Source organism: Heterodontus francisci, chromosome 5, assembly GCF_036365525.1.
Source record: "Heterodontus francisci isolate sHetFra1 chromosome 5, sHetFra1.hap1, whole genome shotgun sequence".
In the NCBI taxonomy this organism is placed as follows: Eukaryota; Metazoa; Chordata; class Chondrichthyes; order Heterodontiformes; family Heterodontidae; genus Heterodontus; species Heterodontus francisci.
Genome location: NC_090375.1, coordinates 82,550,897 through 82,577,338, shown reverse-complemented (window position 1 = coordinate 82,577,338; position 26,442 = coordinate 82,550,897). Strand labels below are relative to the sequence as shown.

The 26,442-nt window shown below is 42.9% G+C and overlaps 1 protein-coding gene across 1 annotated transcript in view; it reads left to right on the top strand.

The window, feature by feature from the left end:
- The window catches only part of smchd1 (structural maintenance of chromosomes flexible hinge domain containing 1), a 268,185-nt gene that overhangs the window by 57,445 nt on the left and 184,298 nt on the right, over positions 1 to 26,442 (top strand). Inside the window, exons 17-19 of the mRNA XM_068031705.1 lie at positions 9,090 to 9,203; positions 23,975 to 24,052; positions 25,433 to 25,552. Of these exons, the coding sequence (XP_067887806.1) occupies positions 9,090 to 9,203; positions 23,975 to 24,052; positions 25,433 to 25,552 (312 nt within the window). The remainder of the gene's footprint in view (positions 1 to 9,089; positions 9,204 to 23,974; positions 24,053 to 25,432; positions 25,553 to 26,442) is intronic.

Here is a 26,442-nt window from a genome sequence, read left to right as displayed (position 1 = left end):
GAGTGTGCATGGATAGAGGTACCTGGGGGTTCATGTGCATTGATCTTTGAAGGTGGTAGGACATATTGAGAGACTAGTTAGCAAAGCATATGGGATCCTGGGTTTCTTAAATAGAGTTACAAGAGTTGCAAAAGCAGTGAGATTATGCTGAACCTTTATAAAGCTCTGGTTCAGTCACAACTAGAGTATTGTGTTCAGTTTTGATCACCACGCTTTAGCAAGGATGTGAGGGCACTTGAGTAGGTGCAGAGAAGATTTACTAAAATGGTTTCAGTGATGGATTTTAGCTACACAATAAGGTTGAAGAAACTTGTTTTCTCCTTGGAGCATTGAAGGAGATTGAGGGAAGCTTTGACAGAGGTGTACAAGATTCTGAGAGGTTTCGATAGGATAGACAAAAGCTGTTCTTTCTTACTGATGATACAAGGGTGGGGGGACATAGGTTTAAGGTTTTGGGCAAGGGATGCAAAGGGGATGTGAGGAAGAATTTTTTACGCAGTGAGTGATAATGACCTGGAACTCGCTGCCTACAAGGGTGGTGGAATCTGGGACGATGAATGACTTCAAAAGGAAATTAATGGGCACTTGAGGGAAATAAACTTACAGGGCTACAGGTATAGAGCAAAGGAATGGGACTGATTAGATTGCTCCACAGACAGCTGGCACGGACTCAACGGGCCTCCTTCTGTTCTGTTACGACTCTATGACTCAAAATCAGTGTAGTTCAGGAGAAATATAATTCATTTTAAAAATAGCGAAGTATTCAAGAATGCCATGGTAAATGAAGTGAGGATAAATTGAAACTAAAGAAAAAGACATATGCAAAGTGCATAAACATTTAATGGGAGGATGGCAATAGAAATGTGTGCTTAGGAAAGAGATAAAAAGACAATTAGGAAGACGGGATGAAATAAAAATACCCTGAAACGGAAATAAGTAGAAAGGTAGGCACATTAGTAACAAAGGAGAATTAGGATAGGAGTACGCCACTAAGGGATGAGCAAGATAAACTCGGGATAATAGTGAAATGGCAGGGATACTGAACAAATACTTGTTGATACTCAAGCTTGGGGAACAATAGTAGAAGCACTGGTATCCATATGTAAAAATCATTAGAAAAAGGAATAGTGCAGGAAGAATGGTAGATGGCAAATATAATTACTGTCCTCAAGAGGGAAGATGGAACTAATCCAAGAAACTATAGATCAATCAGCTAAAATGGGCGGCACAGTGGCGCAGTGGTTAGCACCGCAACCTCGCAGCTCCAGTGACCCGGGTTCAATTCTGGGTACTGCCTGTGTGGAGTTTGCAAGTTCTCGCTGTGTCTGCGTGGGTTTCCTCCGGGTGCTCCGGTTTCCTTCCACATGCCAAAGACTTGCAGGTTGATAGGTAAATTGGCCATTAGCAATTGCCCCTAGTATAGGTAGGTGGTAGGGAAATATAGGGACAGGTGGGGATGTGGTAGGAATATGGGATTAGTGTAGGATTAGTATAAATGGGTGGTTGATGGTCGGCACAGACTCGGTGGGCCGAAGGGCCTGTTTCAGTGCTGTATCTCTAAATCTAAACATCAGTGCTAGGAAGGATATTGGAATATCAAGATTTTGAATCAATATAGTTGGCAGATGAAATTTAATATAGCAAAGCATGAGGTGATGCATTGTGGGAGAAAAAAAGAGGGGCCACTAGCAACTTGGATGGTAAACGAAGTGGGGTAGAGGAGCAGAGAGATCTGGAATTGCAATATTAATTGCTAAAAGTAGCAGTGAAAGTTGGTAGACCATATGAGTGCAAACTTTGTACTCGCTGCATTGTGTGTCATTCAATCTTCATACCACAGAAGGGTATTGAAGTGCTGGAGCATATGCAGAAAAGATTTACAAGGGTATTACCAGAAATATGAGGATCAAATCCAAAAAATGAAAGAATGGTGCTAAACTAATATATTAAAAAAATTTACTCTTAACTTTAAGCAAGCTGGAGAGCCTCCCCTTTCTATGTTGCTGTCCAGTCCGTTGGCACTGTTTATGTTCTTCACATTGCCAGCTGGCGAAGACTTTACTATTTGGCCCATTGCTGAGGGTTGAAAATCAGTTTACCTTCTCCTAGGTAAGCTGTCAACCAAAGTTGACGAGCCCCATGTGCCCTTAGCAGCTCATCTCGGAGAAGGACAACTCCAAAATTAAAACCTCCATCTTTTCAGCTGCTGCACTCATGGCACACTTTGCACCAGTGCAGCATTTGCTACCTAGGACAAGAGAATGGGAGTGGCTGTGCACAAACCTCACCCACTTAAATATAATGAATGTGCAGGTTGTTCAGCAATCATCAACCAACATGTCACACTACCAAGCCCTTGGTGACAGGGGCAGGTGGAAGATGTTATTGGCAGTCTTCAGTCATAATCCTGCAGACAGGTATCCTGAGGGTGATGGGCACTTTCCACAGATTAGGGCTGATGTGGAGTTCGTATCTTCCTGAGGCAACGGAGCAGACCTTCTTAGGTACAGTGTTACACTCACCAATCTGGAGAAGGGGAAGAAAAGGAACCCTAAGTACAGCCAGGTGCACCTACCAGGTTACTGCTCCTGGCTGGTCACCAATCACTGCGGTCGAAACATAAAAGTCAAAATCAAAAGACATCTAACTATCTGATGACACCTGGCTCATGGAATGCCAGAACACTTCCAGACAACAATACAAGACTAGAGCTTAGAACAGCACTCGTAGCCAGAATGGTTTCCTCCCACATGCCAAAGACTTGCGGGTTGATAGGTAAATTGCTATTGTAGAAAATTGCCCCTAGTGTAGGTAGGTGGTAGGAGAATTGAGGGAAGGTGGGGATGTGAGAAGGAAAAGTGGGATTAATATAGGATTAGTATAAATGGGTGGTTGATGGTCGGCGTGGACTCGGTGGGCCGAAGGACCTGTTTCGGTGCTGTATCTCTCTAATGCTGGGCAGGTACAATATTGACCTCGCCACCGTAAGTGAAACAAGGTTTGCAGAGGAGTCTCATTTTGAGGAAGTAGGTGCATGCTACAAATTCTACTGGATTGGCAAATCCGAGGACCAATCTTAACAGTCAGGGCTTTGCATTTCAGTCTGAATTGGCACGTCAGCTCAACTCACTTACCAAAGGCATCAACAACCGACTCATGGGACTCTACATAAATCTTGCTAGAAACCAGTACGTGTAACACACGTTGCCTGTGCACCAACAATGATGCACATAGATGAGGTCAAAGAAGCATTCTGTGACAATGTCAGCAGGATCACCAGGGGAGTACCACACCAAGACAAACTCATCATCCTTGGTGCAGACTGTAATACATGGAGGGGAGTACCAGGGCACCACAGCATTGGTAGAGTAAACTCCAGTGGCCAGCTTCTTTCTAAGTGCAGTGAATTTGACCTCACCATCACATACAATCTTCCAACAAGCTAATAAATTGAAATCAACATGAATGCATGCCAGATCTAAACATTGGCACATGTTGGATTACATTATTTTATGACAGAGACACCTCAAGGACGTGTGCTCTACTGCTGCCTTGGTGGTGCTGAATGCTTGTCAGGTCATCAGCTTGTCAGGAGTATCATGTCCTTGATGATAACCACTAAAGCGTTATGACAGAGTCAAACTACAAAGGATGCTTGATGTAACTATCCTAAAAGATTCTGCCATGACTCAGGAATTGGAGCAAAATTAGCCATAGAGCTTGCTGTTATCCCAGAAGATAGCATAGACATTGAAGGTTCTTGGAAGAAGATGAGGGATGTCACTCATAGCATGGCATCTGAGGTCCTTGGATTCGTTAAACAGAAGCACGAAGATTGGTTTGACAAGAACGACCAAGATATAGCCAAGCTATTAAATGATGTCCACAATGCTTACAGATCCTACATAGCTAACAAAAAGTCACTAGCAAGAAAAGCCAAATACCATCAAGTAAAACACACTGCAGGTCAAACTAAGAGAGATGATGAACCAATGGTGGGAGAACAAGGCTGCAGAGCTTTGATAAGCTGTTTTATAAGCACAATCTGAAGGCACCCCATGATCTGTCTATGGCCGCCAAACCAACGGTACGGTACCCGTTGTCTTAGCAGTTGGCCATCAGCTCCTAACAAACCGGCATGAGATTTTCGGTTGTTGGGCAGAGCATTTTAACAATCTCCTGAACCATGAATCCAGATGACACCATTGAATCACTTCCACAGCATCGCGTTCTGGATGAGCTTGCCCTTGCTCCATCTCGAGCTGAAGTCACCAAGGCCATAAAGAAACTGTCTGTTGGTAGGTCTCTGGGTGCCAGTGGCATTCCACCTGAAGTATTCAAGTACAGAGGAGCTCACATGATTAGGAAACTTAGCTTCTTCTGCTTAATCTGGAACCAGGGCATTATGCCCCAAGATTACAAGTATGCTTCCATAACTCACCTGTTAAAATGGAAGGGAAGCAGGTCCACCTGTGACAATCATTGCGGAATTTCACTTCTCTCCACAGCGGGAAAAATTCTTGCAAGGGTTATTCTCAACAGGATTGTCGCTCATCATACAGACTCGGTGTACCCAGAATCATAGTGTGGCTTTCATGCTGGACAAGGAACGGTTGACATAAACTTTGCGGTGCGTCCAATTCAAGAAGAGTCCCGCAAGCAGAACAAGGACCTGTATATAGTGTTCATTGACCTGACAAAGGCCTTCGACACTGTTAATAGTGAAGGTCTGTGGAAGGTGCTGAACAAATATGGCTGCCCTGAAAAGATAATCCGGGTTATCCACTCATTTCATGATGTCCCCGTGTGATGCAGAATAGTGTCTTATCAGATGCCTTTCCTGTCACTAATGGCACCAAACAAGGCTGCGTAATGGTTCCAGTTCTTTATGCCATCTGCTTTTCGGCCATGTTGTTGTATGCATTCAAAAGATCTCAACATAGGAACACACATTCCGTTCAGGACAGATAGGAACCTCTTTAATTTGCAAGGGCTCAAGGCTAACACAAAGATCAAAGAACAGCTACTAAGTGAGCTCTTGTTTGCCAACGATTTTGCTTTCACAGCACACACTCCAGAGGACATCAGCTGCTTGTTGACGACTTTGCCCAAGCCACAGAATGCTTTGGCCTTACAATAAGTCTGAAAAAGACAGATCTTATACCAACCTGCCCTTGGTTACAAACACAAAGACCCACAGTCATAATCAACAATACACCCCTCAACTTAGTTCGGAAGTTTTACTATCTGATGAGTATCCTCTCCAACAACACCACGTTGGATGATGAAATTGCCCATCACCTGACAAAAGCAAGCTCAGCATTTTGCATGCTCACTCACAGGCTTTGGAGAGAGCATGGAGTCAATCTTGAAACTAAGATCAAAGTCTACCAGAGACTGGTTCTTACATCACTTCTCTATGGCTGTGAGGCATGGACAACCTTGTGCGTCACATAAAACAACTAGATATATTCTACCTTTGCTGCTTAAGATCTATCTGCAACATCAAGTGGCTGAATAAAATCCCTGACATCGAAGTTCTTGCAAGGTGTCACATTACCTGGTATTGAGAGTAGGCTCATCTTTGCTTATCTTTGCTGGGTTGGCCTTGTAGTGCGCACGGAGGATTCTCACATACCAAAGGCGTATTCTACAGCCAGTTCAGCATGGGAACCTGTAACATAGGACGTCCCAAATCTAGATACAAGGATATTCTGAAAGCCAGTCTCCGAGCCTGTTAGTTGGACCGCACTACATGGTGAAAAACAACCATGGACAGATCCAAGGGAGTAGTTTCTGTTATCAAGCAATCTTGACATTTGAAGAGATCAGAGTCGGGTCCCTACAGGACAAGCGAGCACACTGCAAAGCCAGTGTATTCACCTACCCCTCCCACAGTGACTTTGTATATAATAATTGCAATCTGATCTGCAAATCAAGATTAGGTTTAACTTCACCTATGAGACGACACCAATCTAGGCGATGAACAACCAGTCTCCTTGTTGAACTCATATCCATCAAAGCGACGGGAGAATCCATCACACTTAACTTTTTGTTGAAAGGAGTTCAGAAATCTTCTTTGGCCTCCTTATCTCGAGAGAAAATGGGTAAGCGCCTGGAGGTGGTCAGTGGTGTGTGGAGCAGCGCCTGGAGTGGCTATAAAGGCCAATTCTAGAGTGACAGGCTCTTCCACAGGTGCTGCAGAAAAATTTGTTTGTCGGGGCTGTTACGCAGTTGGCTCTCCCCTTGCACCTCTGTCTTTTTTTTCCTGCCAACTGCTAAGTCTCTTCAACTCGCCACACTTTAGCCCCGCCTTTATGGCTGCCCGCCAGCTCTGGCGAACGCTGGCAACTGACTCCCACGACTTGTGATCAATGTCACAGGACTTCATGTCGCGTTTGTAGACGTCTTTAAAGCGGAGACATGGACGGCTGGTGGGTCTGATACCAGTGGCGAGCTCGCTGTACAATGTGTCTTTGGGGATTCTGCCATCTTTCATGCGGCTCACATGGCCAAGCCATCTCAAGCGCCGCTGACTCAGTAGTGTGTATAAGCTGGGGATGTTGGCCGCCTCGAGGACTTCTGTGTTGGAGATGCGGTCCTGCCACCTGATGCCAAGTATTCTCCGGAGGCAGCGAAGATGGAATGAATTGAAACGTCGCTCTTGGCTGACATACGTTGTCCAGGCCTCGCTGCCATAGAGCAAGGTACTGAGGACACTAGCTTGATACACTCGGACCTTTGTGTTCCGTGTCAGTGCGCCATTTTCCCACACACTCTTGGCCAGTCTGGACAGAGCAGTGGAAGCCTTTCCCATGCACTTGTTGATTTCTGCATCTAGAGACAGGTTACTGGTGATAGTTGAGCCTAGGTAGGTGAACTCTTGAACCACTTCCAGAGTGTGGTCGCCAATATTGATGGATGGAGCATTTCTGACGTCCTGCCCCATGATGATCGTTTTCTTGAGGCTGATGGTTAGGCCAAATTCATTGCAGGCAGCTGCAAACCTGTCGATGAGACTCTGCAGGCACTCTTCAGTGTGAGATGTTAAAGCAGCATCGTCAGCAAAGAGGAGTTCCCTGATGAGGACTTTCCGTACTTTGGACTTCGCTCTTAGACGGCCAAGGTTGAACAACCTGCCCCCTGATCTTGTGTGGAGGAAAATTCCTTCTTCAGAGGACTTGAACGCATGTGAAAGCAGCAGGGAAAAGAAAATCCCAAAAAGTGTGGGTGCGAGAACACAGCCCTGTTTCACGCCACTCAGGATAGGAAAGGGGTCTGATGAGCCACCATGTTGAATTGTGCCTTTCATATTGTCAGAAATAGTTCAGAAATAGAAACCTAGAAAATGGGAGCAGGAGGAGGCCATTCGGCCCTTGGAGCCTGCTCTGCCATTCATTATGATCATGGCTGATCATCCAACTCCGTAACCTGTTCCTGCTGTCGCTCCATAACCCGTTGATCCCTTTAAACCCAAGAGCTATATCTAACTGCTTGAAAACATACAATGTTTTGGCCTCAACTGCTTCCTGTGGTAGCGAATTCCACGGGCTCACCACTCTCTGGGTGAAGAAATTTCTCCTCCTCCTCAGTCCTGAAAGGCTTACCCCGTATCCTTAGACTATGACCCCTGGTTCTGGACTCCCCCACCATCGGGAACATCCTCCCTGCATCTTCCCTGTCAAGTCCTGTTTGAATTTTATAGGTTTCTATGAGATCCCCCCTCACTCTTCTGAACTCCAGCAAATATAATCCTAACCGACTCAATCTCTCCTCATACGTCAGTCCTGCCATCCCAGGAATCAGTCTGGTAAACCTTCGCTGCACTCCCTCTATAGCAATTACATCCTTCCTCAGATAAGGAGACCAAAACTGCACACAATATTTCAGGTGTGGCCTCACCAAGGCCCTGTATAATTGCAGCAAGACATCCCTGCTTCTGTCCTCATCCTCTTGCTATGAAGGCCAACATACCATTTGCCTTTTTTACCACCTGTTGGACTTTTTTTTTATAGAGATACAGCACTGAAACAGGCCCTTCGGCCCACCGAGTCTGTGCCGACCATCAACCACCCACTTATACTAATCCTACCCTAATTCCATATTCCTACCACATCCCCACCTACCTATACTAGGGGCAATTTATAATGGCCAATTAACCTATCACCCTGCAAGTCTTTGGCATGTGGGAGGAAACCGGAGCACCCGGAGGAAACCCACGCAGACACAGGGAGAACTTGCAAACTCCACACAGGCAGTACCCAGATTTGAACCCGGGTCGCTGGAGCTGTGAGGCTACGGTGCTAACCACTGCGCCACTGTGCCGCCCTTGCATGCTTACTTTCAGTGATTGATGTACGAGAACACCCAGGTCTCGCCGCATATTTCCCTCGCTCAGATAATAGGCATTCAGATAATCTGCCTTCCTGTTTTTGCTACCAAAGTGGATAACCTCACATTTACCAAATTATACTGCATATGTGCCTAAATATCACTTATATATGATCATTTTCTTTGCCTTTTAACACAGTGAAATGGAATCAATTTTGTCTTAACTGCTTATTTTCCAATATACTGTAATAAACAGAATGTAGAATAAAAATATACAAATTAAACTAAATGTAATTCTCTATTAAAATTCAAAGTTTACATTTAGAACCAATAGTGCAATGTCCATGGAGCAGGCATATCTTCTGGATTTCCAGAAAAATCAACCAAAACCCAACATTAATCTAACAGAATCCACTCACTATTTTTATGTTTTAAACTTGACCAAAAATTGTATAAATTTGCTTTTCATCTATAGTGCTCTGCAGAATTCTCCATTCTTCAAGTCTGAAGTTTCACCGCATAGTTCATTTTAACAGCTGTCTACAGGACTGTACAGTGGAGTTGTGTAAAGTTCTATTTTGTATTTGAATGCTTTATTATGGAACTCCTCAGGGAGCCAAGTTCCTTGTCAAAGCACATGACCACTAGAATGTACTGTTGGCTTTCATTAAGAAGGAACATGGCAACTAAAGCTGTATTATTTCAGTTTTAAATACTGTATATAAACCTTTCAAATGAGATATTGATCCTGTTTCCAGGTGCCTTGAGAATAGAAATTCTCAATAAAAAAGGCGAAGCTATGCAGAAACTTCCAGGGACAAGTCATGGTGGATCAAAAAAACTATTGGTTGAGCTGAAAGTTATCTGGCACTGTAAGTATGCAGAAGGTTACCTACAGCTGAAGTTTATTCAATTTGTAGATAATATAGTTATGCAACTACTTAAGCTTGTTAGCTGCTTGATATGAAGAAAGACTTGCACTTATATAACACCTTTCACCACACCAAGTGCTTTACAGCCAATTAAGTATGTTCCAACCGACCACTCCAGTCAAAGCCCCCTATCAAAATATACGATTCTGATTGTGGTGGGAGAACCACACTGTTAGTTCAATCCTCTCCCTCCACAGATCGCCTAACGTATTATTTTAAACTTTCCTAATTAAAGAAAGACCCAGCCAATTTGTACTCTCTTTTAACCCCCGACTGAGGCTAATCAAACCAGGTGTCTTTAAATCAACAAATTAACTGTTTAATTAGAAAAATCAAATTCTTAAACACTACAAGGATTTAAACAACATTAATTTTTTCCATTTTAAGAGTCCGTGCAAATTTACTCTTCCTGGTGAACAATCATCTGATTAAAGTCCACGAGCAATCTTCCAGGGTCCGATGAGGAAAGGATAACAGTCCAGCACCCGAAGCACTGATCACAGTAGATCAACAACTCGCAACCACTTTCAATATAATCAATCTGGCTTTAGAATTTTTGAGGGATAAAAGATTCACAGTCTAACTTCTCTTCCTTCAGTTTAAATTATCAGAGATCTCTGTTTTGGCTTGACTTTTTAGAATTTTGATAGAATAATAAGTAAACAGACTACATTCTTTTCCTTCCGTTTAAATGGGCTGAGAGCTTTTCTTTCAGGTGCTAATACACAGCTGTCTGTCTGTGTCCTGTTAGAACAGGCTGTTTACACTATAAGCCAGTTCAAAATTAAATTGTAACAAATGTATTTCTTGAGGTTCAGTCCGAGTGGCTGTATCCAAGGCAACGAAAATGCATTCTTTGACTCAGCTTCTGGAGCTTGCTGCCTTAAAGCAGTACGGCTCCTTTTCCCAACCTTAAAGGCACACCGCATTCTTCCCAAAAAAAAACTACGGGTTCACAACGGTACTTTTTGAAATGTCGTCACTGTAGTACGAAATGTGGCGGATAATTTACCCACAGCAAGCTGCCACAAGCAGCAGTGTGATAATGACCAGATAATCTCTCTTTTTTTCTGATGTTGATTGAGGGACAATTATTGGCCAGGATACCAGATAATGCAAAAGGTTAGTATGCAAGTGCAGCAAGTAATTAGGAAAGCTAATAGAATGTTATTGTTCATTGCGAGGGGTATTGATTACAAAAGTAGGGACGTTATACTTCAGTTATACAGGGAATTGGTGAGACCACATTTGGAGTACTGTGTACAGTTTTGGTCTCCTTATTTAAAGAAGGATGTAAATGCATTGGAAGCAGTTCAGGGAAGGTTTACTAGCCTAATACCTGGATTGGGTGGGTTGTCTTAACGAGGAAAGGTTGGACAGACAAGGCTTGTATCTACTGGAGTTTAGAAGAGTAAGAGGTGACTTGATTAAAACACATAACATCCTGAGGGGTCTTGACAGGGTGGATGTGGAAGGAACGTTTCCTCTTGTGGGAGAATCTAGAACAAGGGGTCGCCCATTTAAGATAGTTGAGGAGAAATTTTTTCTGAGGTTGAGAGTCTTTGGAGCTCTCTTCCTCAAAAGACAGTGGAAGCAGTCTTTGAATATTTTCAAGGCAGAGATAGATAGATTCTTGATCAGCAAGGGGATGAAAGGTTATCGGGGATCGGTGGGAATGTGGAGTTGAGACTACGATCAGATCAGCCATGATCTTGCTGAATGGCAGAGCACGCTCGAGAGACCAAGTGGCCTCCTGCTCCTAATTCGTATGTATAACTCCCCTGCTTCTCTTTGAAATAATACTATGGGATGTTTTAAATCCACCTGAAAGGGCAGATGGGGCCTCCGTTTAATCTCTTACCAACCGGTGTAGCAGTCCCTCAGTACAGCACTAGAATGTCAACTGTGATTCTCGTACTCAAGTCCTGGAGTGGGATATGAACCTGCAACCTTATGATTCAGGCGACCGTGCTACCACTGAGCCACGGCTGACGCTTAAATTATTAATGCACATAACCATATTTATGGTTAAAAATGCATTACAGTTTTCTATTTTTTAGTTTGAAAAAACCATGTAAAAAGTGACAAAACTAGTATATATGACTGGAGTTGATTTTCCTGTCAACATCTGCACTGGGCAGGAATGGCATACTTTCATCAGGAGTGCAGGGCAAACTATAATGCCAGGTTCCACTGTGTGTCATGTTTCCTTTTGATGTATGTACAGCCAGTGTTCCTCCAGGAAAATGGAGCAGGAGGTTGGTACATCCCCTCGAATCTTGTTTACATTGGAACAATGGACTTGTGTCTTGCAGTAGCAGGCTCAGCTTTGGCCCCCAGAGAAGCTCTGGAAATCCAAGCAAATGCGTCTCTACCCAATTTTTTTTCCTGAAGTTTCTGCTCTGTGAGATGAATGTTCTATCAGAAATAGTCATGAAAATTGGTGCTACTGTTAATATAGTTTTTGCTTGAGGTACGAGTTAAACTTGTGTAAATTGTTGGCCATAAACATTTTAATGCTTCCGCAAGTTCAAATTCAAGTTGCGGAAAATTGGTTGTTATCCCACTAGAAGAAAACTGAAGAAGTATCACTTGAAGGTGGCTCACGCCATTGCACGGATATTGTATACGCTTTGTACCAAGCCATGCCTTTCTCATTGTCAGTTGTTTGTGGGACTTTGTGATGATGATTCTTACATTACAACAGTGTATACTTCAAAGTACTTCATTGGCTGTAAAGCACTTTGCGATATCCTGAAGTTTTTTCTTTCTTAGTACTAAGGAACTAAAGGTAATTAATATCAGAAGAGAAAATGTATTTGAGAAACTTAAGGGGGCTAAAATTGGACATCCCCAGAACCTGATGGCCTACATCCTAGGGTTCTAAAAGAGGTAGCTGCAGCGATAATGGATGCACTAGTTATGATTTTCCAAAATTCCCCAGATTCTAGAACAGTCCCAGCAGATTTAAATAAAAGCAAAATATTGCAGATGCTGGAAATCTGAAATTAAAAACAAGAAATGCTGGAAATACTCAGCAGGTCTGGCAGCATCTGTGGAGAGAGAAGCAGATTTGAAGTTAGCAAATGTAACTTTGCTATTCAAGAAAGGAGGGAGAGAGAAAACGGGGAACTGCAAGCCAGTTAACCTGACATCAGTCGTCTGGCAAATACTGGAATCTATTATTAAGGAAGTCTTAACAATGCACTCAGGAAAGCATAGTATGATTAGAACAAGTCAACAGGGTTTTATGAAAGGGAAATCCTGTTTGACAAAGTTATTAGAATTTTTTGAGGATGTAACTAATAGAGTAGATAAAGGGGAACCGGTAGTTGTAGCATGCTTGGATTTGCAAAACACATTCGATAAGGTGCTACACAAAAGGTTAATTTTAAGGTAAGAACTCATGGAGTTGGGAGTAATATATCAACATGGATAGAGGGTTGGTTAATGGACAAGAAGCATAGAATAGAGTTTCAAGTTGACTGTAGCTAGTGGAGTGCTGCAAGGATCAGTGCTGGGGCCTCAGATATTAACAATCTATATTTATGGCTTAAACAAAGAGACGAAGAGTAATGTATCCGAGTTTGCTGATGTTACAAAGCTAGGTGGGAATGTACACTGAGGAGGACAAAAAACACAAGTAGGAGCAAAAGTAGACCATATGGCCCATCTAACCTGTTCCGCCATTCAGAACGATCCTGGTTGATCTTAGGATTCAACTCCACTTTCCTGCCCGCTCGCCATATCCCTTGATTCCCTGAGAGACCAAAAATCTGTCTATCCCAGCCTTAAATGTATTCAACGATGGAGCATCCACAATCCTTTGGGGTCGAGAATTCCAAAAGCTCACAACCCTTTGAGTGAAGTAATTCTCCTCGTCTCAGTCCTAAATGATTGGCCACTTATCCTGAGACTGTGCCCGTGTTTTAGATTCCCCGACCAGTGGAAATAATCTGTGTCTACCCTTTCCAGCCCCTTTAGAATCTTATATGTTTCAATGAGATCACCTCTCATTCTTTTAAACTCCAGAGAATACAGGCCCAATTTACTTAGTGTCTCATCATGGGATAAGCCCCTCATCCCAGGGACCAATCTAGTGAAACTCCCTGCCAACTTGAAAATGCCCAGTTTATGCCCACTCGTTGCTTCCTGTATGTTAACCAATCCTCTGTCCATGCTAATATATTACCCCCAACAGCACGAGCCCATATCTTGCCGATTAACCTTGTGTGGCACCTTATCGAATGTGTTTTGGAAATCCTGGTATACTACTTCTACTGGTTCCCCTTTATCTACCCTACTGATTACATCCTCAAAAAACTCTAGAAAATTTGTCAAACAGGATTTCCCTTTAGTAAAACCATGTTGACTTGCTCTAATCAGACTGTGCTTTTCTAAGTGCATTATTAAGACTTCCTTAATAGATTCCAGCATTTTCCCAACAACTGATAGGCTAACTGGCCTGTAATTCCCTGTTTTCTCTCCCTCCTATCTTGAAAAACGGTGTAACATTTGCCAACTTCCAATCTGATGGGACCGTTCCAAAATCTAAGGAATTTTTGGAAAATCATAGCTAGCGCAGCCGCTATCTCTGCAGCTATCTCTTTTAGAACCCTTGAAGATTTGTCAGAATTTAATCCCTTAAATTTCTCCAATACTTTTTCTCTGCTGATATTAATTTCCTTACTCTTTATAATCCCTTGGTTACCAAGGGACCAACATTTACTTTAGCTAATCTTTTCCTTTTGATATATCTATAAAAGCTCCTACAATCTGTTTTTATGTTACTGGTTAGTTTACTGTCATTCTATTTTTTTTCTTTTTTTTATCAACTTTTTGGTGGCCCTTTGCTGATTTCTAACACACTCCCAATCCTCAGACTTACTACTGTTTTTTGCAACATTGCCTCAGGGAGGCGGTGGTGTAGTGGTTTCGTCACTGGACTAGTAACCCAGAGACCCAGGGTATTGCTCTGGGGACATGGGTTCAAATCCCACCACAGCAGAAGGTGGAATTTGAATTCAATTAATAAATCTGGAATTAAAAAGCTAGTCGAATGATGGCCATGAAACCATTGTCAATTGTTATAAAAATCCATCTGGTTCACTAATGTCCTTTAGGGAAGGAAATCTGCTGTCCTTACCTGGTCTGGCCTACATGTGACTCCAGATCCACAGCAATGACACACAGCAATGTGGTTGACTGAAATGGCCTAACAAGCCACTCAGTTGTATCTAACGGCTACAAAGTCAATAGCACTGTGGGCGTATCTACCCCACATGGACTGCGGTGGTTCAAGAAGGCCGCTCACCACCACCTTCTCAAGGGCAATTAGGGATGGGCAATAAATGCTGGCCTGGCCAGCGACACCCACATCCCATGAATGAATTTTTTTTTAAAAAGCCCTTTCTTTCTTTTAATCTAATACTGTCCTCAAATTCCTGAGTGAGCCACGGATGGGTCTGTCTTGCTGATTTTTTTTTTTTTGCTTTTCAAAGGAATGCATTTTTGTTGAATATTTTAAATTGTTTCTTTGAAGGTGTCCCACTGCTCATTTGCTGCCATAGCTTTTAGTCTATTTAGCCAATTTACCTCAGACAGTTCTCCCCTTATGCCTACGTAATTGGTTTTGTTTAGGTTTAAGATTCTTGTTTGTGATTGGAGTGTCACTTTTCAAACTTAACATGGAATTCAGTGGTATAACGATCACTGTTTCGCAGTGGGTCTTTTACTATGACATTGTTTATTAGCCCTGCTTCTTACACAATACTAGATCTAAGATAGCTTTATCCCTAGTTGGCTTCACAACGTATTGCTCCAAGAAACTATCCCAAAAACATTCAACAAACTCATCTTGTGGATCACTCCTACCAATTTCATTGTCCCAGTCTATTTGAGGATTAAAGCCACCCCCCCCCCCCCCAGTTATTTCATTGCCTTTGTTACCAGCTCCAGTAATTTCTTCTTTAATGCTCTGTCCATTGGTATAACTACTGTTATGGGGCCTATGAACTACTCCCACCAGTGTTTTCTGATTCTTGCTTTTCATTATTTCCAACCATACTAATTCTACTTCATGATCTTCTGAGGCCAGATCCTTTCTCTCTAATGCCGATATGTCTTCCTTTACCATCAGTGCTACCCTCCTTCTTTGCTATTCTGTCTGTCTTTCTGAAATATTGTGTACTCTGGAATATTTATTTCCCAACCTTGATCACCATGTAAACATATTTCTGTAATGGTGATTAGATTTAAAGTTATGTACCTCTATTTGTGCTACTGGTGCATCTATCTTATAGCAAATGCTTTGCACATTCCGATAAAGAACCTTTAATTTCATTTTTTGCTTCTATTCCCTTCAGTGATCTTATTTGATGATGTACAATTTCTGTTAAACTCTCTGTTGTTTCCGCTTGTCTTTACCCAAGCGCTATACAGTTCTGATGCCTAGGCCTTTCTCTTTGAATTTCGAAATTTCACCTCTCCCAAACCCTTCCCCCACTTATGTTAGTTCACAACCTCTAGTCTTATCTGCTGGCTCACTCTTGAGACTGCAAAGAGATATAGACCGGGTAAATGAGTGGGCAATGAGGTGGCAAATGGAGTATAATGTGGGCAAGTGTGAGGTTATTCACTTTGGTAGTAAGAATAGAAAAGCAGAATATTTTTAAACGGCATGAAACTTGTCATGGTTGTTCTTCAGAGGGACTTGGGCGTACTCGTACAAGGCACACAAAGTAGGCATCCAGGTAAAACAATTAGAAAGGCAAATGGCATGTTTGCATTTATTGCAAGGTGATTGGAGTACAAGAATAAGTAAGTTTTTTGCTACAATTATACAAGGCTTTGGTGAGACCACACCTGGAGTACTATGCACAGTTTTGGTCTCCATAACTAAGGAAGCGTATACTTGCCTTTGAGGCCATACAGTGAAGGTACACTAGATTGGTTCCAAGGATGAGGGATTGTCAGATGAGAGGCTGAGTCAATTGGGTCTATAATTTAAATTTTTTTTCAATTTAGAGATACAGCACTGAAACAGGCCCTTCGGCCCACCGAGTCTGTGCCGACCATCAACCACCCATTGATACTAATCCTACACTAGTCCCATATCCCTACCACATCCCCACCTGTCCCTATATTTCCCTACCACCTACCTATACTAGGGGCAATTTATAATGGCCAATTAACCTATCAACCTGCAAGTCTTTGGCATGTGGGAGGAAACCGGAGCACCCGGAGGAAACCCACGCAGACACAGGGAGAACTTGCAAACTCCACACAGGCAGTACCCAGAATTGAACCCGGGTCGCTGGAGCTGTGAGGCTGTGGTGCTAACCACTGCGCCACTGTGCCGCCCATACTTTCGGGAGTTTAGAAGAATGAGAGGTAATCTCATTGAAATGTACAAGATTCTGAAGGGGCTTGACAGGATAGACACTCAGAGGTTATTTTCCCTGCCTGGGAAATCTAGAACACGAAGACAGTCTCAGGATAAGGGTGTGATTACTTTGAATTGAGATGAGGAGAAATTTCTTTGCTCAATGGGTTGTGAATCTTGGGAATTCTCTACCCCAGACGGTTGTGGATGCTGCATCATTAAACATACCTAAGGCTGAAAATATGGGGAAGGGGCAGACAAGTGGAGTTGAGGTAGAAGATCGCCATGATCGTATTGAATGGGAGAGCAGGCTCAAGGGGCCGTTTGGTCTACTATTTTTTGATGCAGTAGTAAAAAATAGAAATAAAATATCTGAAGTTTTGTGTTTCTAATTTCACAAAGTGGGGAGATTTCCATTGAAATTCATGTTTTAGATTTCTGTGGTACAAAATGTAGAAAACAAAGGGTTGCTCATTAGTGAGTTTATTCTAGATTTATTGGAAAAATAGCCAAATGTGAAGTTTCATTCTACTTCATGAGGAAGACTGAACTTACTTATAGCTGCTGTACCTCAATGCCAGACAAATATGATGTCCTCAAAAGGTTTGAACCGTTGCAAGATGTGCTGCTTTTTCTACCCTTTTGCGACATTTTTGTGTCGACTTCACTTAAATTTAGTCCTTCCACAAGAGGCAGCAGATTTGCAATCGATATCTTGCATAATAGTAGACCCCCTAAAACAGAAATAAGATATAACGTCATGACCGAATGCTGCGAAAGCTTGACTTTATTTTCAGAAATGGAGCAACGTAAAGTTGGATTTCGTGCTCATCATTCAAAACAAACAGAAACCAAATTTTATTGTAGGTATTAAGGCAGAAGCCTTCACTTTATTAATCCCAAAGTTTCTGTGCAGCTTATTCATAGTCAGGATCATTCATAAGGTCTCAGGGAGAATACTGCATTTGTCTAAAACCTTCCTGCTTGTTGAAAAGGTGATTCTTCCTGAGTCATCAGTTTGCCTTTCAGGGTACTATATAGACAGGCTGTAACTTTTGACTCAGAATCTCAAATTGATGGTATGACTCTTGAGATAACTGGCTTGCAAAGAGCAGAAAGCTACACTTAACATAACATTAGAAATAGGAGCAGGAGTAGGCCATTTGGTCCCTCGACCTTGCTCCGCCCTTCAATAAGATCATGGCTGATCTGATTCTGGCCTCATTCCACTTTTCTGCCTGCCACTATAACCCTTTGCATCCTTGTAGATCAAAAATCCGTCTAGCTCAGCCTTGAATGTATTCAATATCCCAGCCTCCACTGTTCTCAGGAGTAGAGAATTCCAAAGATTAATGACCCTCTGAGGAGAAATTCCTCATTTCTGTCTTAAATGGGGAACTCCTTATTTTGAAACTGTGCCTCAGATCTAGATTTCCCCCAAGGGGGAACAACCTGTCAGCATCCACCCTGTTAAGCTCCCTCAGGATCTTGTATGTTTCAATAAGATCGCCTCTCATTCTTCTAAACTCCAATGGTAAAGACCCAACCTGCTCAACCTTTCCTCGAAAGGCAACTCCTTCATCCCAGGAATAAACCTAGTGGACCTTCTATAAACTGCCTCCAATGGAAGTAATAATCTCCTCAAATAAGGAGACCCAAATTGTACCTAGTACTCTAGGTGCGAACACGCCAGTGCCCTGTACAGTTTTAGCAAGACTTCCCTACTTTTATACTTTATTGCCCTTGCAATAAAGGCCAACATTCCATTTGCCCTTCCAATTACTCTGTACCACAGCATTCTGCAGTCTCTCTCCATTTAAATAATCTGCTTTTCTATTCTTCCAACCAAAGTAGACAACTTTACACTTTCCCACATTATCCTCCATCCACCAAATTTTTGCCCACTCACTTAACTTATCTATAACCCTTTGCATACACTTCGTCATGCTCACAACTGGCTTCCCTACCTGTCTTCGTAGCATCAGCAAATTTGGCCACAGAACACTCTGTCCCTTCATCCAAGCCTTTAATATAGATTGCACATAGTTGAGGCCCCAACACTGATCCCTATGGCACTCCACTCGTTATAGTTTGCCAACCTGAAAAAGGACCCATTTATCCCTGCTCTCTGTTTCCTGTTAGTTAGCCAACCCTCTATCCGTGCTAATATTACCCCCCACACCATGAGCTCTTATCTTGTGTAGTAACCTTTTATGTGCTACCTTATTGAATTCCTTTTGGAAATCCAAATACACTACATCTGCTGGTTCCCCATTATCCACCCTGCTTGTTGCATCTTCAAAGAACTCCAATAAACTTGTCCAACGTAATTTTTCTTCGTCAAAACCATGTTGACTCTTCCTGATTGCATTAGGATTTTCTAAATTTCCTGCTACTTCCTTCATGGATTCCAGCATTTTCCCAATGAAAGATGTTAGGCTAACTGGCCTATAGTTTCTTCCTTTCTTGAATGTGTGTGTTCCATTTGTGGTTTTCCAATCCACTGGGACATTTCCAGAATCTAGGGAATTTTGGAAGATTACAGCCATTGCATCTACTGTCTACAGCTACTACTTTTAAGAACCTAGGATACTGGTCATCTGGTCCAGGGGACTTCTCAGCCTTTATTTAGTCCCATTAGTTTTACTAGTGCTTTTTCTCAAGCGATAGTGATTGTTTTAAGTTCTTCCCTCCCTTTTGCTGCTTGATTTTCTACTATTCTTATGATTTTTTTTTGCGTCTTCCATGAAGACAGATGCACGATACTCGTTCCAAGTCTCTGCTATTTTCTTGTTTCCCATTATTAATTCCTCAGTCTCATCCTCTAAGGCACCAACATTTAGTTTAGCTACACTCGTTTTATATACTTGTAGACTCTCTTACTGTGTGTTTTTATAGTTCTAACTAACTCCTCACATCCAGTAAAAGCTTCAAATTGTGAAAGCTTTCAATAAATTATGATGGTTATTCTACTGTTACTAAGACTGGAAGTGTAGTGCATTTTGTTGCAAATGCAGCTAGACTAGATGCTCTACTCTAACTCAGATGTTTGCTGTTATGTCAGGCTGTGGCTTTCGACAGCAGTGTTGGTTAGATTTGTGAAAAACAGCTAGAAATTTGAGCCTATTGTTTGGCAGAAGGTTGCTGGCTGGGAATTGGTCTCAGTGCTGAGTTGTTCAGATCAGACTTATTTGGACCTGAGTTTGTGTAACGTTAGAATTATTCTATTTTTATGGCCCTGATTTTAGTATGAAGGGGTTTAAACTGGATGTTTTGGTGGACTCAGTATTTCGTTTGGCAAGTTGAAAATTGTGTTCAATTTTCACTTGAAGGGAATGTATCCCATTATTTTCTGTTACCTACCCTGTAGGCTGCCAGAAAGAGCTTGGACCTGATGTGATGCCAGAGCTCTGGGTTTAGGGATGATTGCATCTCTCTTGCCATAGTTTTTTTTCCCCCCTCTGGTCTGCAAAAGGTGGCTCACGCTAGGGCACAGTTCCAGGAACCTTGGGAGTCTTCAACATCTCACCCAAGTGGGCATTCTCGTGTATTCCACAGCAGAGGATGGAATTTGAATTCAGTTAATAAATGTGGAATTAAAAGCTAGTCTAATGATGGCCATGAGACTGGGCGGCACAGTGGTTAGCACCGCAGCCTCACAGCTCCAGGGACCCGGGTTCGATTCTGGGTACTGCCTGTGCGGAGTTTGCAAGTTCTCCCTGTGTCTGCGTGGGTTTCCTCTGGGTGCTCCGGTTTCCTCCCACATGCCAAAGACTTGCAGGTTGATCGGTTAATTGGCCATTATAAATTGCCCCTAGTATAGGTAGGTGGTAGGGAAATATATAGGAACAGGTGGGGATGTGGTAGGAATATGGGATTAGTGTAGGATTAGGATAAATGGCTGCTTGATGGTCGGCACAGACTCGGTGGGCCGAAGGGCCTGTTTCAGTGCTGTATCTCTAAAACTAAAAAAAACAAAACCATTGTCAATTGTTGTAAAAACCCATCTGGTTCACTAATGCTGTTTTAGGGAAGGAAATCTGCTGTCCTCATCTGGTCTGGCCTACATGTGACTCCAGACGCACAGCAACGTGATTGACTCTTAAATGCCCTCTGAAATGCCTAGCAAACCACTCCGTTGTATCTCACCGCTTCGAAGTCAAAGAATAAAACCAGACGGACCACCCGGCATCGACCTAGGCATTAAAAATGACAACGGCAAGCTCAGCCTTGTTGACCCTGCATAATCCTCCTTACTAACATCTGGGGTCTTGTGCCAAAGTTGGGAGAGCTGTCCCACAGACTGCTCAAGCAACAGCCTGACATAGTCATACTCATGGAATCATACCTTACAGGCAATGTCCCAGTCGCCGCCATCATCATCCCTGGGCATGTCCTGTCCCACCGGCACAGTGGTATACAGTCGGGAGGGAATTGCCCTGGGAGTCCTCAACATTGACTCCATACCCCATGAAGTCTCAAGGCAACAGGTCAAACATGGGCAAGGAAACCTCCTGCTGGTTACCACCTACCGCCTTTCCTCAGCTGATGAATCAGTACTCCTACATGTTGAACACCACTTGGAGGAAGCACTGAGGGTGGCAAGGGCACAAAATGTACTCTGGGTGGGGGGCTTCAATGCCCATCACCAAGAGTGGCTCGCTAACACCACTACTGTCTGAGCTGGCCGAGTCCTAAAGGACATAGCTGCTAGACTGGATGTGTGGCAGATGGTTAGGGAATCAACAAGAGGGTAAAACATACTTGACCTTGTCCTCAACAGTCTGCCTGCTGCAGATGCATCTGTCCATGACAGTATTGGTAGGAGTGACCACCGCACAGTCCTTGTGGAGACGAAGTCCCGTTTTCACATTGAGGATACCCTCCATCGTGTTGTGTGGCACTACCAGCTTGCTAAATGAGATAGATTTCGAACAGATCTAGCAACACAAACTGGGCATCCATGAGGCGCTGTGGGCCATCGGCAGCAGCAGAATTGTATTCAACCACAATCTGTAACCTCATGGCCCAGCATATCCCCCACTCTACCATTACCATCAAGCCAGGAGACCAATCCTGGTTCAATGAAGAATGCAGGAGGGCATGCCAGGAGCAGCACCAGGTATACCTCAAAATGAAAGCAAAATACTGTAGATGCTGGAAAGCTGAAATAAAACCAAAAATGCTGGAAATACTCAGCAGGTCTGGCAGCATCTGTGGAGAGAGAAGCAGAGTTAACATTTCAGATCAGTGACCTTTCATCAGAACCTCAAAATGAGGTGTCAACCTGGTGAAGCTACAACATAGGACTAGTTGCATGCCAAACTGCGTAAGCAGCATGCGATAGACAGAGCTAAGCGATCCCATAACCAACGGATCAGATCTAAGCTCTGCAGTCCTGCCACATCCAGTCGTGAATGGTGGTGGACAATTGACTGGAGGAGGAGGTGGTCCCACAAATATCCCCATCCTCAATGATGGGGGAGCACAGCACATCAGCGCAAAAGATAAGGCTGAAGCATTTGCAACAATCTTCAGCCAGAAGTGCCGAGTTGATGATCCATCTCTGCCTCCTCCTGAAATCCCCAGCATCATAGATGCCAGTCTTCAGCCAATTCGATTCACTCCGCGTGGTATCAAGAAAGGACTGAAGGCACTGGATACTGCAAAGGCAATGGGCCATGAAAACATTCCGGCAATAGTACTGAAGACCTGTGTTCCAGAACCTACCGTGCCCCTAGCCAAGCTGTTCCAGTACAGCTACAACCCTGGCATCTACCCGGAAAGTTGCCCAGATACATCCCATACACAAAAGGTAAGACAGGTCCAACCCGGCCAATTACCACCCCATTAGTCTACACTCGATAATCAAGCGTGGAAGGTGTCGTCAACAGTGCTTTCAAGCAGCACTTGCTTAGCAATAACCTGCTCAGTGACGCGCAGTTTGGGTTCCGCCAGGGCCAGTCAGCTCCTGACCTCATTAAAGCCTGGGTCCAAACATGGACAGAAGAGCTAAACTCGAGGTGAATTGAGAGTGACTGCCCTTGAAATCAAGGCAGCATTTGACCAAGTATGGCATCAAGGTCAGAAGTGAGGATGTTTACACAATGTTCAGCACCATTTGCGACTCCTCATACTGAAGCCGTCCGTGTAGAAATGCAGCAAGACCTGGACAATATCCAGGTTTGGGCTGATAAGCGGCAAGTAACATTCGCGCCACACAAGTACCAGGCAATGAACACCTCCAACAAGAGAGACTCTAATCATCTCCCCATGTCATTCAGTGGCATTACGATCGCTGAATCCCCCACAATCAACATCCTGATGGGGGGTTACCATTGACCAGAAACTGAACTGGAATAGCCATATAAATACCGTGTCTACAAGAGCAGGTCAGAGGCTCGGAATCCTGCGTCGAGTAACTCACCTCCTGACTCCCCAAAGCCTGTCCACCATCTACAAAGCGCAAGTCAGGAGTGTGATGGAATACTCTCCACCTGCCTGGATGGGTGCAGCTCCAACAACACTCAAGAAGCACAGCACCATCCAGGATAAAGCAGCCCGCTTGATTGGTACCCCATTCAGAAACATTCACTCCCTCCATCACCGATGCACAGTGGCAGCAGTGTGTACCATCTACAAGATGCACTGCAGCAACGCACCAAGGCTGCTTAGACAGCACCTTCCAAACCCACAACCTCTACCAACTAGAAGGACAAGGGCAGCAAATGCATAGGAACACCATCACCTGCAAGTTCCCATCCAAGTCTCACACCATCCTGACTTGAACCTATATCGCCATTCCTTCACTGTCGCTGGGTTAAAATCCTAGAACTCCCTTCCTAACGGCACTGTGGGTGTTCCTACCACACATGGACTGCAGCGATTCAAGAAGGCAGTTCACCACCACCTTCTTGAGGGCAGTTAAGGATGAGCAATAAATGCTGGCCTAGCCAGTGATGCCCACATCCCATGAATGAATTTTTAAAAAAGTGACCCTAATGTACTTTCATCCACTTGTACTTTCACTTTCCACTTTCATACTCTTGTATGACTGGAGTAAGCATAGGCCCTAAAAGGGCAGTGTCTCAGTTTTCCTCTCCCTCTTCTCTTTATTCCAGCCTACAAATGGGTGATTGGATTGGGCCTAATGTGTGTGAATGAATTACATTTTTCATATGTCGACATCTGACATTGAGCAGGGACATATTAAAAGACAATCCAACTTTATTACCTGAAACTTCTTGAGTTGTAAATTAGTATCACTAGCATCAGTAATGACTTTTTAAGCATTCAGGAAATGTGATATGTTTTCTATATATTCTAGCTTCTACAGGTGACAAAGAAATAGTTTCTCACATCAGTCAACATGGTGGAAAATGGCCATATTGGTTCAAAAAAATGGGTGAGTTTTTCTGGAAGAGAATATTCAATGATAAGGTATATGCCATATTTCAGAATTTTTTGAAGGTTTTTCCACGAAAAGGGGAGTGGGATGAACACTTAATGTTTTATGCAAAATGTCCAGAAACAACTTTTCTTAAGGCATCTAGACAAAAATTGTTCAGTATGCTAAATTGAAATAGTTGTTCCAGCGAGAAATTAATACATTTGTTACAAAAGCGAAGTACTTTGGATGCTGAAAATCTGAATTAAAAATTGAAAATGCTCAGCTGCATCTGTGGAGGGAGAAAAACAGTATTTCAGGTCAGTGGCCTTTTGTCAGAACTGGTAAAAGTTAGAAATGTAACAGGTTTTAAGTAAGTACAGAGGCAGGGTAAGTGGAGTGGAAGAGAACAAAAAAGGTTGTTTGAGAGTGGAAGGCAGGAGCGATTAAATGGCAAAATGTACTTTCATCTACTGAGTCACTCTATCTCTTGTATGATGGTACAAGGCACAAGGAGATGGTAATGGGGCAAGTAGAGAACCAAAAGATGGGTTTAAATCCCCTTTTGCCTTGTATCATCATCTTTTTAATTCCTCCTGCCTTCCACTGACTTCTGTTAACCTGTCTAAGTAATAACAAACCACATCACATTGTGGAAAGTGCTTTGATCCCTGTCTGTCTTTGAGCACAAAAAGACAAAGAGACAGGTCTCATGAACAGTTGGGTTTATTAAAGGGAAAGTTGAGAGCTTTCACCGAGGTTAAGAAATTAGAAATGCTGGTGGATAATTAAAATCCATCTTGTTTAAATCAAGTAAGATGATGTACTGATGTGAGTTAGCATTTATTTTGTATTAGTTGCTGATAAAATAAATTACAGATTTAACTAAGTGATTCCTGTCAGAGCATCTGTTCTTTACATTCTGATTTCTGTGAAATAAAACGGCATAATTCATAATAAAAACAAGAAATGCTGGAACCACTCAGCAGGTCTGGCAGCATCTGTGGAAAGAGAAGCAGAGTTAACGTTTCGGGTCACTTACCCGAAACGTTAACTCTGCTTCTCTTTCCACAGATGCTGCCAGACCTGCTGAGTGGTTCCAGCATTTTTTTGTTTTTATTTCAGATTTCCAGCATCCGCAGTATTTTGCTTTTATTTTAGAGCATAATTCATATCTGCCTTTGTCTCCGTGTTTGCTTGGTTTGCCTTCAGAGAAATTGAAGAGGTATATGTTCAGAAGTTGCAAATGTCTGATTCTGGCCGTCAGGTTATGTAAGCAGATAGAGGGCATTGTGATCAACTTCCATAAACGTAAGGTACCTAGTCTGCTTATAGGAGCAGACTGTATTTCATCCCATAGTTTCACTTTGATGTCGTTAAATTTCAATTTTTTCCTAGAAAATATCAATAAGCTTGGAATCTATACATTAAAACTGCAAGTGGTATTGAATGAAAGTAATGCCGATACTTATGCAGGAAGGCCTCTTCCAAGCAGAATCTTCAAATTCACTGTCACAGGTAAAGAATCGGGTTTATGCCCTTTTTAAAAAAAATAGTAAATAATATGTCTACGTCAGAAAACCATCATCAGTAACTGTTTGTTCTCTTTGTACCTTGTTGCCTTTCCCATTTTTGTTTTGGTAAATTTTGATGTTCAAAATGAAAGATGTTAGCAGTGGCAATAGAATATGACAATTTCAGGCATTCAGCATTACCAGCAAGTGCACTCTGATCAGGTACAGAAAAACAACTTATTTATATAGTGCCTTTAACATAATAAGTCACAAGGCACTTCAGAGGAGCATTATAAAACAAATTATGTCACCGAGCCAGAAAGGAGATATTAGGCCAGATGACCAAAAGCTTGGTCAAAGAGGTATGTTTTAAGGAGTGTCTTAAAGGAGGAAAGCAAGGTAGAGAGGTGTAGGGAGGGTATTCCAGAGCTTGGGGCCTAGGCAACTGAAGGCCTGGTCATCAGTGTTGGAGCTATTAAAATCATGAGTGCACAAGAGGCCAGAATTAGAGAAGTGCAGACAGATGTCTTGGAGGTTTGTGGGGCTGGAGGAGACTGCATAGCTAGGTTGGAGCAAGATCATGGAGTTTGAAAGCAAGGATGAGAATTTTAGAATCAAGACATTGCTTGACTGGGAGCCAATGTAGGCCAGCAAGCACAGGAGTGATAGGGGAATGAATGGGACTTGGTACAAGTTAAGACACAGTTTTGAATTATGTCAAGTTTACAGACAGTCGAATGTGGGAGACTATGAAACTACCTGATTGTTGTAAAACGTCATCTCTGTCCTATAGGGAGGGAAATCTGTCCTTACCCCTCTGGCCTGTTATGAGTCCAGACCCACAGGAATGTGGATGTCTCTTAATGACACTGGTTAAGCTGCTCCGTTGTATTC